The 18,404-nt window shown below is 39.2% G+C and overlaps 1 protein-coding gene across 1 annotated transcript in view; it reads right to left on the reverse strand.

The window, feature by feature from the left end:
- MRRF (mitochondrial ribosome recycling factor) overlaps positions 1–18,404 on the reverse strand; it is a 23,362-nt gene continuing 4,958 nt past the window's right edge. Inside the window, exons 2-5 of the mRNA XM_039234653.1 lie at positions 18,059–18,270; positions 9,268–9,423; positions 6,081–6,199; positions 1–96 (exon numbers count right to left, since the gene is read on the reverse strand). Coding sequence (XP_039090584.1) covers positions 1–96; positions 6,081–6,199; positions 9,268–9,423; positions 18,059–18,270 — 583 coding nt within the window. The remainder of the gene's footprint in view (positions 97–6,080; positions 6,200–9,267; positions 9,424–18,058; positions 18,271–18,404) is intronic.

The following is an 18,404-nucleotide window of genomic DNA, read 5'->3' on the forward strand; positions in this document are numbered from 1 at the left end:
TTACTTAGGAATCGGTACCCGAATTAGCGTCCCTTCCACTTCTGGGTTCAGATTCATTCCACTTTCTCTTATAGCCTTGATAGCTGCAGCTGTACACTGAAAACCAGATCAAAAGGTAAACAGAATTAGTAAATAATTATTACCAGATGCAAGCCCTCTGTCGATAACTGGCAACCCATCTTGGCAGAACATGGAAACATTTAGTTCTGTTACCAGTAAGATCAGGAAGTTACATTGGTGTAGAGTGCTTTGATCAAGCTGAATAGCAAACTATGTCCACTCCTGGTACCAGTGTACTGCGGGAGGGAAGAAAAGCAAAGAGAAGGAAAAAATAAAAAGAAAACAGCTCTGCTTCTTTGAAAAGATTTCAATGGTTTGAGGCAACACAGATCAAAACCACAATAAATCCTCAAGGGAGGGGGGCTGGTCTGTACAAAGATTGGTGTAAAGACAGATGAAAGATTTTATACATTAAAAATTCCAGTTGACATTTTACACTCAAAATATACCAGTGCCGATTTGGAATGAGTAAATAAATTTAACTCATTCGCATCTACGCTCACACCAACCTCACTCATGTTTTGGAATGAGCAGCGAGTCTCTGCTGGTATGTGCTCTAGGAAAGGCAGTACGGTGTAGTAGTCAAAAGCCTGGGCATTGGAGTCAGGAAGATCTCAGTCCAAATCCTAGCTCTGGTAACCATGTGACCTGGGGCAACAATCCTGACCCGAGGTCTCCATGTTGTAACCTGAGAGGACATGGTACCTGTATCTCCCAGAGGATTCAATGAGGTAACATGAACAATGCATCTTGCTCTGTGCCTGGCACACAGTAACACCCAGGCAAGGGGCGTTGCCACCTGAACTCTTCTATAAAGGTAAGAATGTGCAAATCCCCCAACAAGGCTGAGCTGATGTCATCAGCCAGCTGATGCGCTCTTGTCCTGCCTGACATCCTTCAGGGTCTTCTCTGATATAGTCTTGCTCTCTACTGTGTCAGGCAGCCCGAGGTACATGGATTTCCCAATGTGCCTCACCTCAAACAACATAACTACACCTGCTATGAAACGCTAAAGGATAAAACAAAGCAGTGTGGATGGGAGATACCTTCATTGACACAGCAATGTGGAATTCAAGCAAACAAGGCCTCTGACATCTTCAAAGATTTTTAGGTTTGGCCAGAGCTGGTGTACTTCACTTGGATTCACAGGGCCAATTCTTGGCCCTAAGTTCCTCCCTAGACTTTGTGGCTTAATGAATGGGGTTTGTTGCACACCTATTTTGTTCTGGTTTTGAGAGAGTGCCTAAAAATCTTATCTATTTCATACTGACATGACCTTAATTCTGCAAGGACATAAGGTATTACCATAAGGTGAAAAATGACAAACTACAAGTCCACATGCAAATGAATCATCCCTTTGGAAGGCCGTCACAGAATATAACACAGTGTGACCATTGCTTAAAACAGTAAATTCTTCAAATGGTATCCCTGACCACGGACTGCTGGAGCTGGATGGGATCTCTGACACAATGGAGTTCAGTCCCTTCCCCATGTAAACAGGGACCCTACACACATATCTGGTCCTCCCTGAGAGCCAAGAGCAGTGGACTGAGGATCTTGCCCATCATATTTCTGGTTACTGGCAGAGTCAGGAGGAGATTCGAGGTGCCTCAACTCTCCATGCAATGACATTACCTTGTATTTCCTTTCGATGTATTAGGTAATCATGGCATGCAGAATTTAATTTTTTTTAAATAACCAAAAATAATTTGGAAATGGGCTGGTATATAAAGGGAATGATGCAGGTAAATTAAAGAGTTGGATAAAGAAATGAAATTTTCCTCTGAAAGAGAACTGCCATCTTCCTTAATAAAATGAAACATTTCTAAAGTTAGCAATAAAGGGAGAACCTCTACTTCGAAGAAGTGGCCTGATCTCAAGTCTCCAAATCCTCCTCTCCTGAAGCTTCTGAATGACCGAGAACTCAGCTGTAACATCTCACTGCCACCAACTCCCATTGCCGTCTGCCTCAATCTTTCCAGACAACCTTCCCCCGTAGGTATGGGACACCCTGCTGCTTCCAAGCTGGGCAGGAACTATACCTCAATATGTGTATCTTTCCAGTACAATGACAGTGCTGAGTACATGGAAAGTGCTCAGTAAATGCATGTTGAATGAGTAGATTAATGCACTGGCTTCTCGGCCAGTTCTGCTAAAATATTCTAAACATGTATATTTTCTTTTGATATGGTAGGATACGTAAACTCAGGGAATTACAGTTATTTTCCCAAAATGACCTCAGATAAAAAGGCACATATTTCTATTGCATTCCATCTCAGCCTGTATCTCCTTACTGAAGGGATGCTAAATAGCACCCCAGGACAAATAGGCTGTTCTCAAACAGCAACACTAACCAACTAGTTGGAGCTGCTTGGAGTACTGTGTCAGGAAAGCTCATAGACTCCATCTAGGGTCAGGCAAGAAAGAGTACCATAACCGATTATCAATGTCTGCTATTGTGACTCTTAAGCTAATCTATTTTAAAGAATAAAAATGATAAAATTTTTGTAGACAGGTGAACAAGAACTTTGACAATCTGGGTTCAAGTCAACTTTGCCAGGGCCATTTTAATTAGTGGACCTCCCATTTTCTCTATATCTCCATAGTCCCTAGAATATAAGGTCTATGAAGGCAGGAACCCTGTCTGTCTTAATCATCAATGAATTCCCAACACTTCAAATAGAACCTAATAACTCACAGAAACTCAATAAATACTTGTGGGAGGTTTTGTTATCGTTTTTAATTTGCTGAATTAATGCAGGAATGGTGAAAGGAACACAGACTTTAGTGTCAAAAAGACCTGTGTTCAAACTTGACTCTATCCTAACAGTGTGAACCTGGGGAAGATGTCTCTGAGCCTCATCTAGAAAACAGAATAAATAATGCTTCACTTTAGAGAGTACCTGTGTCGATCCCTAAACAAAATCTGAGAAAGTAACGCCTGGCAACACAGCAGACACTCAGTACACATTAGCCTTCTTCCTTCCACAAGAGCAATCGTGGAGGCTGTGGAAATTTTTTTTTCATTTGCCTTGTTCAAATCAAGCTGTGGTTTCTTACTCCCTTCTTTTCTTTCCCATCATTAACTCTAGCTGCAGGCAAGTTTATGGAAGGCAGCAACTGTGTGTATCATTCATCAAGCAGGACACGTGTTAAACAAATGCAACACAGTGTTCTGTCTGCAGTGCATTTGAAGAGATTATGCATGTAAATCTGCATCGTGTCCTACACCACGACACAGGTTTGGAAAGCATGCCAACCGCATGTGAGACAGAAAGGAATTACATAAACACAGAAGGGATTAGCTCAGCATTTGAAGCTATGAACCTGGGCAGTCTATGGACAGTTTCTAAACTAGAGGAAGGAAATGTTTAGTTAGAGCTATTTGTTTAATATATGCACCAGATGAGATAAAGGAATTCAAAAGACAATGTAAGTCACACTTCCTCACTCTGTCCTTGTAAAGAACCTCTCTACTGAGATGATTATGAAGATTTTTCTTTTCAAAACTCACAGAATTTCAACTTAGAGAGATGGCAAAGATGCACTGGTTGAAAAATGAAGATATACTCCAAACTTCCTAAGAAAAAATTAAGCTGTTAATACCTCCTCCTGCCTCATAAGATGCTCTGGTGGCCAATCAGGTGCTTCTTCTGTGAATGCCATTTGCTATTTAATAACAGAAGTGGCTGGCTCTGAAAAGCAATCTGCCTGATGAGGTCTTCAAGCTGTGTAATTAGGAGGCTATTCCCTAAATTGGCCCACAGTGCCTATGGGATCAGATGAACAAGGCAGAAGGCCTCAGCCATTTAGAGAGGGCCAGAATGGGGAAGAGTCGACAATTCTCTTTTCGTCCATATCTCTGCTTCTCAGGGACACCAGGAAATAGTGCCCTCCTTCTATCAATCTAATGACAAGTATTCATCCACTTGAGGAAAATCTACTGAGTGCTTCCATGTGCCAGGCCGCGTGAGAGGTGCTGGACGCAATGAACAAGTCAGATACGATTCCTACCTTCCAAGCTTACGTCCTAATGGAAGGGAGATGGAAAATAAAGACGGAAATAAATGTGTAACTGTTAATGATAAGAGCGGTGAGGAACAAGAACACACTATGTAAGAGAGGCCAGTGTGGACGAATAATTTGGATTGAGCAGTTTAGGGAAGGTATCCCTGAAAAAGTGACATTTGAGCTATGATCCAAAGTAGGAGTAAAATTAGACATGCAAGAGTGCTCCGAGCAAAGGCAACAGCATACGCAAAACTCCTGAGGATGCAAAGGTATGGTGTGTGTAAGGAGCTGAAAGGCCAGTGTGCCTAGAGCGGTGGACAGGGGTGACAGTGGCTTAAGACTGCAAATGAGATGCAGGCCAGGGCCGTATCATAAGGCAAAGCCTTCTTCTTCTTCTTCTTTTTTAATCTTTATTTATTTTTGAGAGACAGAGTGCTAGTGGGGGATGGCTAGAGAAAGAGAGGGAGACACAAAATCCAAAGCAGGCTCCAGGCTCTGAGCTGTCAGCACAGAGCCAGATGCGGGGCTCGAACTCATGAACCATGAGATCATGACCTGAGCCAAAGTCAGACACTTAACTGACTAAGTCACCCAGGCGCCCCCATGAGGCAAAGCCTTTTAGGCCAAAACAGCTTTTTTCTTAAAGACTACATGGAGTCGCTGACAAATTTAAAGCATGGGAATGACATAATCCAATACATATTTTTAAAAGTTCACTCTGGCTGCAGTATGGGAAACAGAACAGCCTCGCACAAGTGTGCCTGGCATGTTAGCTACAGCGGCCTTCTGCTTTGAAACAGGTTGTTCATAGCAAGGGATTTCCCTGCTTGTATCTCTAACCCAATTTTCAAATCCAACAGGTTCCACTTTGGTCTCTGGGACAGAACTACTGAAGAAGACCATCGGAACAGGAAGGGACTTCAGATCCCTCCACCTCATTATTAACAGTTGAAAAAATGGAGGTCCAATAGCCAGCTGGAGGTGGAGACGGGACTGGGTCCCAGGTTCTTCAGGACTCCCAATCCAGGTCAATTCCTACTGGAACAATAAAGAAAAGCTCATTTGTCTTCTTCAACTAGACTTAAAACCATAGCCTCAAGGTTGTGATGATCTAATGCAACCCACCTTCTAGCCTTTGAAACTCTGTGCTTTGTCCAATCCTGCAATGACCAGTTTGAAAGGAATAAGAATTTCTGAAGGTCTGCTTCCAGTACTAATGCAAAGGTCACAAACTGGGGGCCCACAGCCCAAATCTGGCCCATTAATTCGCTTTGTCTCATAGTCTTTTAAAAAAAAAAGGGAATTTGTTACCAACATTTAGGAAAGATCTTATATAAAAATGTGAGTTACAGGCTTATTCTAGAAATAAAAACCTTAATATCTGACAACACTGATCTAACTTCTTTTTTTTTTTTTTTTTTAATATTTTTTATTTATTTCTAGGAGAGAGAGAGAGACAGCGTGAGCAGGGGAGGGTCAGAGAGAGAGGGAGATACAGACTCTGAAATAGGCTCCAGGCTCTGAGCTGGCGGTCAGCACAGAGCCCAACGCGGGGCTCGAACCCACGAACCGTGAGATCATGACCTAAGCGAAAGTCAGACGCTCAACAGACTAAGCCACCTAGGCGCCCCATCACTGATCTAACTTCTACCTGGCAATGATGAGCAGGAGCCGGGCAGAGGCTGCTCCCTTCAGACAGGGCGCAGGCTCTCCCACTTACCCTAGATCCTTCCATTCGGCTAAGCGCCAATCACTGTATCCCCACTATTTTGTTTCTTAGATGGAGCCTGTTTAAGTATTCAAATTACTTTCCTGGCCTTTTAGTGCTCGAGTTTAACAGAAAAAGAATTTTGAAACAAGAAGAGAGTTTTTCCTTATCATTACATTCCCTTTATTATGGCTTCTCTCTTGTTTCATCCCAAGTTGGAAGGACTACTTCCTGACTTGGCCCAGCCTCCTCCATTCCAAAAGAGACCCCGAAGAGGTCCCTTTGGCAAAAGCCTCCTTACCTCTGGGAAACTGGCCATATTCACCAAAATCAGCTGTGGAGACTTCATGGAGATCTGGCCGATCTGGTTTAAAGCAAGCTTCCCATCAGCAGTTACCACAGTGATATGATCAAGGGATCCTAAAAGAGAAGTTACAGAGTCTTAGAATTCAAAAGGACCTTAACAGCCCACATCCAAGTCCCTACCTAATTCAGATTCAACTAATTAATATTCAGGGATCACTTATCAATGTGGCAAGACTGTTCAAGGGGTTTTCACAGGAGCAGCAGTGTCACATGATGGAAAAGGCTCTGAAGTGTTGGCAGAACTAGGACTTCCCTACTGTCCACCAGGGTGGCTGATCATAAATGGCTCATTCTGAGACACAAAGAAAGAGTGGGGGAGGGGTCCTCTTAGACAAATTGGGAGTTGTCCCAGAAAACTGTTGCAAGAATGATGAAGTACTTTACTAAGGGCCCAAGATCTGATTTGAAGTGTTCAACCAGATTCAATGTCACCACAAGAGAGGACGTTGTTGACACCACTAGCTTTAATCTAGAGGTATAGTGGTAAAAATCTCCATAATTTTGAAGACCAATGATCTGGGTTCAAATACCAACTCTGTTCCCCCCTGATTATGTGACTCTAGGCAGATCCCCTCATCCTTTAGGCACCTGTTTCCTGACCTCTAAGTGAGGCATAAAAATTATACTTACCTCATAGAGTTGTTAGGAGGGTTCAATGAAAGTATCTGGAAAGCACTTGTAACTGTGTCCTGGCATATACGAGTGCCCAATAAATGTTAACTATTACTACTTCTTGACTTTCTCCTGTATTTTAACCAAACTAAACTACTTCAAACTACTCTAATACAGTCTGCCTTTATTGCCTCAGGACTCTGAGCATGTACTTTTCTTTCTATTGAGAATGCCCTTCTCTGCTCAGATAACTCCAGCTCATTCTTCAACACTCAGCTATAACAGCATCCAATCTGAGAAATCTTATCTGATTTTCTAGGCTGGATTACAAACCCCCTTATGAGCTCCCTAGGACCCCATGCACCCTTCTATAATGATGATAACCAGTATTTGCTGAACATTTTCTATGAGCAAGACACTGTACTAAACGCTTTCTAGAATTTCTTGGCTTTCATTACCACAACGACTCTATGAAATAGTTTCACTATTTTACAGATGAGGAAACAGAGGACCAGAGAGTAACCTGCCCAAGGTCACAACAGTTCTTAATAATGAAGCCTAAATTCAAACCCAAGTCTGGACAACTCTAAAGCCACGTTCTTCACCGTTCTGCTTTGCCATCTGGTTTTATCAACGTTGGCTTACTTTTCTATCTCTTCACATTAGGCACTGGACTCTTGGAAGCTGGGAACAATGTCTTTTCTCTCTGTATCTACAGCACCTATCCATCAGCATGGAATAAGTGCTCAGTAATGTTTTGTTGAATATATCAGTGTACAGATGGACAGATGAATGGAAGAGGGCAAGAACAAATACATGGATGAATCTGTATCTTAGACAACTATTGAAAGCAATCAACTACCTTGGAGATAGAAATTGCTGGTAGACAGATGGGAGGTGTGAGAGGAAAAGTGCCTGCTGGCTCAGATAATGAAAGAGGATATGGAAGACTGGCTAAGTTCAGTTTCACCCAGTCTCTTCATGGCCCCAAGTTCTACAGAGAACATTACACAAACATAACCCTGAAGAAAAGGAGGCAAAGAGGAAATACCAACGGGAGGCCTTTTGAAAATGGATCGTAACTCAGCCTTCCTGATTTGCCACAAGATCCTTAGCCACAGAAGTCGCAACATGGGCTTTTCAGTATGCAATTGTGGTGGTTCCCATCCCCTAAATCCATATCGACATAATACATCAAATCCTTTTCCCTCAATCTGTCCCCAGCGAGAATCTCCCTCAGCCTCATTCCTGCCCCTCATTTTCGCAGAGGTTAACATTTAACAAATTACACTCCCAACCCCTTTCCAGGCCCATCATCTTTTTAAGTTCAACAAGAGTGGAGCTTGCTGGCTAATTTTAAGTATCACATTTCTCCCTGAGCTCCTCTCAAACTGCTCTCTGGTTTCGGCTGCAGAATGTTAACAGGCCAGAAAGCACAGGGGAGACAAAGCACTTTATCAGTTTCATACCTAAAATAATAAGCAAGTTTAAAATAAACAGTTGGGAGAGATTGAATGGCACGCTCTACTGTCAGCAAAGGCAGAAATGCCCCCACTCCAAAGGTTGACAAATGACGGAATGGTCTTCTGATTTCACACAGGATCTCGTCTCTGAACTCAGTATGTTTCTGCTGGTGTTTATAAATGGAGCTGTGTATTTTTCACTTGGTTTTCTTAAGAACAAGTTCATGAAATATTTTACAGTTTCCTTAGGAACTATCCCAGCCAAGATGTGAGTGGGAGCAGCCCAAGCTCCTAGAGATACCTTCAGAGGGGGTCCCAGGCTTGACTCTAGGATGATGACAATTTCCAAAAGGCCAATTTAACAGCAATTGGATTTTTCCTGCCTGCCTGCACCATTAGCTGACAACTCACTTCTTCCATCACATCTGCAAACAGTTCTCCTAGACAGTTCTGACATTTCCCACTTAGAAAAGCCACTTTCAGGAAGTTATTAACCCAAACGGAATCTTCCTGGTCAAGCTCAGGGGTACAGAAATGGCTCAGATGGATAGGTTTGCAGCCACTTGGTTCCCAGTAAGGGGTAAGAATGGCCAAATAGGACAAATTGGAAAAATCAGACCAAAGATGTCAGTTACTGTGAGACTGAACACCTAGAAGTGTTTATATAGTATAATCATAATAAAAATCCCATGTTTTGAGAGTGCAATTCCATGAGAGCAAAGACCATCCCTACTTTTGTTCACCACTGTGGACCAGCACAATACTTAGTTCATAGTAGACAACTATTTGCTGAATGACAAATAAACGTAGTATTAACTATGAGCTAGGCACTGTGCCCGAACCATTACCTATGTCACCTCACTTACTTTGATACTCACCCCAGAGCTATAAGCTGGGAATCAGACAAGGAAACTGAGGACCAGAAAAGTAAAGTAACTGCCCATGGTCACCAGTTGGTAAGTCACAAAGCTAGGATTGAAACCCACCTCTGCCAAAGCCATGGTCTTTGCACATGCCCCTCTCCAAGACATCGGTTCAGGCACTAACCTGGTGAGGTCCGTATATTGACAGTCTTATTGAAATTATCTTTCAGTGCTTCCATCACAGACTTCATTTCTTCATCCACCTCTTCCAAGCTGATTATATCCTCAACCAAGGCAGCATTAAGATTCACTCTGGTTTGGAACTGTCCTTTCCCTTTGGCTAGAAAGTCAACAATCAGTGAATAAAGGAACAATGGCAGAAACAGAGACAATAAACAATTAGGTAAGAAATGCCTACGAAGTGCAGGGAAAGATGCCAAGTGCTAAAAAACTGCATGTTTTCAGTGCCCTACAAAAGAGCCTACATCTATTCCCCATTGGGTACCCAGCATTGTGCTGATCACTTCCTGAGGTACTAGTGAAGGTGCAGGCCTTATAATGAAACACCCCAGGTGAAAATCCTGGCTATCGTGCTGACCAGTTTTATGACTTTGGGCAAGTTACTCTGCTTTTCTGAGTATCAGGTTCCTTCCCTATAAAACAGGGATAATATCTATATTGCCAGGTTGCTCTGATACAAATTAAGTAATTCAAATACCTACAAGAGCACTATCCACATGGCAGGCACTCCATAAATGAATTAATTCCTTATTTTTTAAAAAAATAAACAGAAGATGAGAAAGGCAAAGTGACTTGCCTAATGTCACAAGGTCATGAAATAATAAAGCCAAGATCTGATCTCAGATCTGCCTGATTTTAAACCCACGAACTTTCCATTAGATTGTCTCTATACAATCTAATTGGAGACACAGGAAATATATTAGTTCATTTTAAAATGAATACTAAGACAAGGATATGCAAAGTATCTGATAGCTGGTAGAGACAAAAGGAACAACAGTAGTTACAGATATTAAACACCAACAGTGGTGATAACAATGGCTTATGTTCCTGAAAAATCAACAGCAATGGGAGCTGAATAAAATCCTATTTTTTGCCTAAGCTACCATGGTGATTTTTCATTTATGTTCTATGTATATAGATCACTCCCATGAGTATACAAATATTCCTGCATTTCTTTGTAGGAGTTAGGAGAAGGGAAAAAAGAATAAAAATGTTAAGTACTACTACTATCCTACACTTGTTTATTTGTTAACAATTCAACAAATAGTTACTGAGATTCATTCATAACAAATTCTACTGAACATCTACAGAGAGCTAAATACTGTGATATTTGTATAGCATGTTATAATTTGCAATGCAATTTAAAGTACATTCTTCCATTAGATTATCAAAGCAGCTCTTGGAGGTAGGAAGAACAGATATTATTACCGCTCCCACTGTACAGGGAGATGAGATGAGAAATCTATAGCACAAGTAATTTAAATGTGTTCCCAAAGTACCAACCAGTAAGCAGCAGAGTGATTTTTTAAAAATATTTATTGGCTTGTGTCACCACCATGTTTGAAACCTTATTGCTCTTAACAGAATAATGGCTTAGTATTTTCAGAAATGATGAAAGATGAGAATCTTCAGATTCAGAAACACAAGTTCCAAACAAGATAATAAAAGTAAATTCATACCTAGACATCCTATGAATGCAGAAAACTACGGACAAAGAAATCTTGAAAAGAGCCAAAGATAATAGATAAATTATCTATAAAGGATCAAAATTTAGAGTAACAGCATACTTTCCAAGCAACAACAGGAGCTAGAAACAATGGAAATAGTATCTTTAACTTCAGATTTTCTTTTTTTTTTTTTTTTTTAATGTTTTATTATTTCTAGGAGAGAGAGACAGCGTGAGCAGGGCAGGGTCAGAGAGAGAGGGAGTCACAGACTGAAACAGGCTCCAGGCTCTGAGCTGGCAGTCAGCACAGAGCCCGACGCGGGGCTCAAACCCACGAACCGCGAGATCATGACCTAAGCGAAAGTAGGACGCTTAACCGACTAAGCCACCCAGGCGCCCTCAGATTTTCTAAACTAAGAATGTATGTTAAAAATTTTAAGTGGGCGCCTGGGTGGCTCAGTCCATTTGGCCAGGGCATGATCTCGTAGTTCATGAGTTTGAGCCCCAAGTCAGGCTCTGTGCTGACAGCTCAGAGCCTGAAGCCTGCTTCAGATTCTGTGTCTTCCTCTCTCTCTGCCCTCCCCTGCTCATGCTCTGTCTCTGTCTCTCTCTCTCTGTCAAAAAAAAAAAAAAAAAAAAAAGAAAAGAAAAGAAAAAAATTTAAGTTATGCCCATCAATACTAAGATGGATAATACGAATGAAATAGTATATAGCCATGGGAAAAAAAGATCTACAACTGCACAGAATAAATCTCACAAACATACTGTTGAGCAAAGAGGCTAGACACTAGAATACAGAGTGTGCAGTATAGAAGCCAGATACAAGAATATACAGACAAAACTAATCCCGACATTAGAAGTCAGAATAATAGTTACCTGCAAGGAGTAGGCGGTAGTAAATTACTAGAAAAGAGCATAAAGGGGACTTCTGACGTTCTGGGAATTTCTGGTTTTTGATCTGGGTGCTGATTACACACAAGTGTTTTCAGTTTGTGAAAATGACCAAGCTGTTTCTTATGATAGCTGCACATTTCTATAGGTGCCTTTTAATTTCTATAACAAGTTAAAAAAAGAAATTAAGGGTAACTTCTAAAACAATGAGAAATAAAATGTATAACTTCCAAATCAGCAGAGATAAAAAAAAATAAATAAAAATTTTTTGGTTAATTCAATAGAAAGGAGGAGAAAAAACAAAGAAAACTATGATAAAGTAAAAAATAAAATGGTAGATATACAAATACTCAGTAATCACAATACATAGACACAGACCAAGAAGATGACTTAAAAGTTAGAGACTCTCAGGGCCTCTAAGTGGCTCAGTCAGTTAAGTGTCCGGCTCTTGATTTCAGCTCAAGTCATGATCTAACAGTCATGAGATTGAGCCCCCACATCAGGCTCCACACTGAGCGTGGAGCCTGCTTGGGATGCTCTCTCTCCCTCTGCTCCTCCCCTTATTGCACGTGCTTTCTCTCTCTCTCTCTCTCTCTCTCTCTCTCAAAAATAAATAAACATTAAAAACCTCCATCTATTTAAAAAATAAAAGTTAGAGATTCTCAGTAAGATTTTTTAAAATCTAGTCATATAAATATATACATAAGAAGTTTTACAAAAACATAAGATTACAGAAAGTTTAATGTACATGAATGGAAAAATAACCCTGGAAAATATTAAACAAAAGAAGGCTGATACAGTTATATCAACAGCTAAAAACAGATTTTAAGACAACACGCACTTTAGGAAAAATGAAGACCACTTCATAATGACAACAGAAAAAATTCACCCAGAAAGATTATTACCATTCTGAGCTTAAATATACCACGTAACATAGCCTCAAAATTCATGGAATTAAAAGGAGAAACTGATGAATCTACAATCATACAAAGACATCCAAAATACTTTTCTTCATAACTGATAAATTGAGCAAATAAAAAAAAGAAAATTTGATCAACACAATTAGCCAACTCAGTCTAATGGTCATATATACAATCTTGCACCCAGCAATAAGAGAATACACATTCTTCTCAGCATACTTGGATCTTTATACAAAATGACCATGTTCTATCCCTCAAAGCAAATCTCAATAAATATCAAAGAATCTGTATCATATAGGACACATTCTCTGATCACAGTGGGATTAAGCTAATTCTCCAAAAAACATGTTTGAAAAATTTTAAACACTTCAAAATAAGTCATGGACTAAAGGAAAACACATAATGAAAATTTTAAATATTTAGAAAAAAATAATAAAAATACTATATACCTAAAACTTCCATTAGCCACCTGAAGCTGTATTTAGGTAGAAGTTTATAGCTTTATACACTTAACAAGAAAAGAGCAAAGGTTAAAATTAATGAACTGTCGGGGCACCTGGGTGGCTCAGTCGGTTAAGTATCTGACTTCAGCTCAGGTCATGATCTCACAGTTTGTGGGTTCAAGCCCCACATCGGGCTCTGTGCTGACGGCTCAGAGCCTGTTTCAGATTCTGTGTCTCCCTCTCTGCCCCTCCCCACTCATTCTCTGTCTCTCAAAAGTGAATAAATGCTAAAAAAAAAATTTTTTTTTTTTAAATTCATGAACTGTCCAGTTCAAAGGATAGAAAAAGGACAGGGGAGAAAATAAACAATAAAGACCAGAAGTCAATAAACCAAAAATAACAGATCAACAAAATTAAAATCTCTTTCTTAAAAGGCTTATGAAACCAAAACACTTCTGTCAAGAATAACTGAGGAAAAAAGGTAGTACACAAATCGATTAAGAAAGAAAAGGATACGGACGCCTGGGTGGCTCAGTCGGTTTAGCATCTGACTTCGGCTTAGGTCATGATCTCAGTTTGTGGGTTCGAGCCCTGCGTCAGGCTCTGTGCTGACAGCTAGCTCAGAGCCTGGAGCCTGCTTCAGATTCTGTGTCTCTCTCTTTCTCTGACCTTCTCCTGCTCACGCTGTCTCTCTCTCAGAAATAAATAAACCATTTAAAAAAAAAAAAAGAAAGAAAGAAAAAGAGAAGACAGTTACCAAAACATTAAAGATTTTAATAATAAGAGGCGATTATGGACAACTTTATGCCAACAACTTCGAAAACAGAAATAAAAAAAAATTTCCTAAAAATACATAATTTACTAAAACTAACTCAAGAAAAAAAAGAACATCTAAACAGCATCATAATCATTAAGGAAACTGAATCTATGATTTAAAGCCTGCCCACATACAATACCAGATCCAAATTTCACAGGCATGTTCTAACAATCGTGTAAGGAACTGATTAATCCTGGTCTTATACAGACGATCCCACAGAGAGAGAGAGACAAAGATGAACTCCTCAACTCACATCATGAGACTAATATAGTTTTGATACCTAAACCGGACAAGGAAATGCTAGAAAGTTATACCTGTCAATATCAGAGACTTATGTTAAGGCTAATCTAACATAAAGGTATAGACTCAAAAATCCTAAATTAATATTAGTAGACCAAATCCAATAACATATATACAGATTATGTATCAAGCAATGTACATATAAACTATATATCAAAAGCAAGCAAGGCTCATACCAAAAATGCTAAAGTGGTTTAACATCAGAAAGAGCTACTGATGTTGAGTCACCCCATTAGTAGATTACAAAATTTTAAAAAATAGATGATCGTCTCAATAAATGCAGGAAGAGCACATGATAAAAACTTAATGCCCATTCAAAACAAAAATTCTTAACAAAATAGGGATAGAAGATATTTTCTTAAAAGAGAGACTACTGAAAAATAAAGCAAGCATAATTCTTGATGTTAACATATGAGAAGTGTTCCTTATAAAGTCAGAAATATAACAAGGATGCCTACTATCATCCATCACATTTATTCAAATTATATTAGAGTTCCTAGCCAATGTGGTTAGAAAGAGAGAAGGGAGGGAGGAGGGAGGAAGAAAGGGAGAGAGGGGAGAGAGAAAAAGTATATAGATTAGAAAGGGAAAAAACAGAGATACCATTATTTACAGGTATCATAATTATCAGAAAATCCAAAAGAATATACAAATAATAGATCTAATAAAAGAGTTCAAGGTTGCAAGATATCAGATCAGTTTATAATAACCAAAAGTGTTCCTGTTTACCAACACCAAACAGAACATACTATCTTTAAAAAAGATATGAATTAAAAAAAAAACAAATCTTCCATAAAATAATACAATAGATCCACTCATGACCTGAAGGTAGGGTCATTTTTCTTAAACTGGAAAAAAAAAAAAAAAAAAAGCATTATCCATAAAGGTAAAGGCTGATAAAATGGACTACCTTAAAATTAAGAACTTCTATTCATCAAAAGGCACCATTAAATGTAAGTGATGAATCACTAAATTCTACTCCTGACACCAATATTACACTATATGTTAATTAACTAGAATTTAAATAAAAACTTGAAAACAAAACACCATTTAAAGACTGAAAAGGCAAGCATATCAGCAGTATGTACATATGACAGAAGTCTTATCTTTAGAATATACTGAAACTCCTAGCAACTGAGTTTTTTTAATGGGCAAAAGCCTGGAAAGAGGATATACAAAGAGCCAATAAACAAATGTAAAGGTGCTCGCCATCATTACCCATCAAGAAATGACAAATTAAAACCACAATGAGATAAAACCACACATTCATCAGAGTGGCTAGAAATAAAAGAGAAAGCTAACACCTTTTTCGCAGGAGTATAAACTGGCACCACCATTCTGGAGAACTGTATGCGCTGAAAGGGAATATACGCATCCTCGGAAGACCCGGCCATCCCACCTCTTGGTATATGTACAGCAACAAGAAGATATATATATATATGGGCACCAAAATCCGTATACAGGCATGTTCACAGTAGAGTTATTTACTTGCAGTTCAAAACTGGAAGCAACCCAAATGCCCATAAACTGAACAAAGCATACACAAGTTGTGGTATAAGCCTTCAGCAGGATGCCGCAAAGAAATAAAAATGCATTCAACTACTACACGCAGCAACAACGTGGACAAATCTCACAGACACTGTTATCAGAGGAAGCCAGGCACGAAAGAAGCTACAGTGAGTTCCAACAGGGAAAACCTAACCTGTAAGGCTAACGACCTAAAACGGGTTATCTCTTAAAGGGTGACAACTGAAAGGGACAGGCAGGAAGCTTATGAGTGATGTTCTATATCTTGACGTGGGTGACGGTTATAAGGCTGTGTTCACTTTGTGAGAATTCTCTCAACTGTAACTACTTAGGATGAATGTATGTACTATTCTGCATATATGTTATAACCCCAAAATTTATTTCATAAAAAAATATGTATGTGACCAAAATGACAATACCCCAGAAATAAAGCTGAACAAAGAAAGGTATAAAATCTTTATGGAGGAAAAACTAACAAGATGATTATAAATTTCATATACAAGAATGAAAGGCCAGAAAATGTGTGTGTGTATGGTGAGGGGAAAGATTTGTACCACTAGATTCAAGGCTTTATGACAGTGATTCAGAGAGTAAGGAATTTAGATCAAGAAGAGATAAGTAATTCAACAAAATCAATCAAAATCAACAAAACACTTAACATGCGACAGAGGCGGCATTACAAATCTGGGCAAATGAATAAGTGATGTTGACATAACATATGACCCATTACAAAAAAGAAACTTAAAACTAGATTCCCAGTCTCACAACACCTTCAAAAATAAATTCCATATGGATTCAAAACCCATGAAAAGTAAAAATCTTTAAAATATTTAGAAGAAAATATAGAAGAATAGCTTTATGACTATGGATAGATAAGGATTAGTTAAATAAGGCACAAACAGTACAAATGATAAAGGAAAGGACTAAAAAAATAGGACCACAGTAAAACTTATGGTCAACAAAAGATACCATTAAGTAAAAAGCAAAGCAGACAGCTATAACATACACAGTCAACAAAGGACTCTCATTCCTAATGCAGAAGGAATCCAATAAATTTAAAAGAAAAAGTCAAACAACCAACTTTTTAAAGAGGTAATCATAAGAGTTAAAAACTGAGCAGCCAATTAAATATGAAAAGCTGCTTACATACTATAGTTAATGTGTGCATCAGGAGCCCCCCACCCCCACCCCACCCTCATTCCTAATTCTGCCACTATGTAGATGTGACCATGGACAAACATCTTACATAGGTTCCTCGGTTTCCTCATTTGCAAATGGTGAGATTTGTGCTTCACCAGATAATTATAAAAATGTCTTTATTACATAATAATAATTCTTCCAATGGATAATAATAAAAATCAAATTATTAAATATGCAAATTAAAAAAAATCAGTGCAACATACAGATTAAAAGTTACCATTATCACTATTAACAAAATATAAATCTTCTAAGTATTAATGCTCTTTCAGCAATTTGTTAATTTTCCTATTAATAGAAAAGGGAGTGTCCATATGAAACCATAAAAGGAAAGTCAATGGAAAAAATACTCAGCAGCGTATTTCCAGTACCATCCTTGGGAATGGACTCCCTGACCCACACTGCAAATAGCATGTGTGCTTTCCGGTGTGCTAAGGAGTGCTTTCTGTCATTCCTTCATTCATTCAACAGCATTTTTTGATACATACTATGTGTCATGCCCTGTTAGGTACTAAACAAGACACAGACCCTATTCTCATAGGGTCCAGCATAGAAGACATAGAACAAACAAGAATTAATCTCACAATTAATTGATTAATTAATGGGTGCTGTGCTAAGGACGTCAAAGGTAAAATAACAGTGCACAAGAGTGCACGTAACAAGGGACCTGACCCAGTCTAAGGGGTCAGAGAGGACTTCCCTGAGGAAGCAACATTTAAGCTGAGACCTGCGGCATATCAAAGTCTCATTCTTGGATGACACAAACCATTAAGATCATCCATCTAAATCCATGGCTCTAATACCTCCTCACCCAACAAACTTCTGGTTTTAATTTTACTTCCAACATAGGTCTTGCTTGGTATAAGGAGAAACTATGTTGATCTCTGCCGCAAATATTCTGGTTTGCTTGGCACTTACATCTCTAATTCTAAAACTAAAAGAAGGAAATCAGGTATATTCTGAGCACTGGTAACATAGGAGGCCACCTGGTAATGGGCAAAGAAAGAGACTTAGTTCGAATAGTGTCTCTGTCCCTGTGATATCTTTTAAGCTGATCAACTGAACTGTCTGAGACATCATCTCCTCATTCTTTCCCAAGGGGAGAAATTCAGTACATCTCAGAGATCCCTTGCAGCTAAGACAGTTCAAAGGGCTAAATGCAAGAAAAGGGTGAAGAGGTCATATATCTCTACCTTTGGCTTTCTTGGTAGCAAAATGACGGACTGGTACAGCTGGTGAGGCCATGTATTGCCCACGGTCATTTTGTCTGCCACTCACTGTCTTCGGCGTCACTTCCAAGGCAGGTCTGGTCAAGGCTGCAAGGGAGTTACAAAAGACAGGGTGGACCAAGCGGAAGCATCTTAAACCCAAGGCCATGACTGAAGACAATCCTTGTGAACATTCACTAAAAAGAGTAAGACAAAAAAAAAAAAAGAGAGAGAGAGAGATCTAAGTAAAACAGATTGTATTACAACCTCAAAAAATAATTTGTACCAATTATCAAGTAACAACTGCAAACTAAGCTATGTGCTAGGCAAT

Source organism: Hyaena hyaena, unplaced genomic scaffold, assembly GCF_003009895.1.
Source record: "Hyaena hyaena isolate Hyena2069 unplaced genomic scaffold, ASM300989v1 scaffold_90, whole genome shotgun sequence".
Classification (NCBI taxonomy): domain Eukaryota; kingdom Metazoa; phylum Chordata; class Mammalia; order Carnivora; family Hyaenidae; genus Hyaena; species Hyaena hyaena.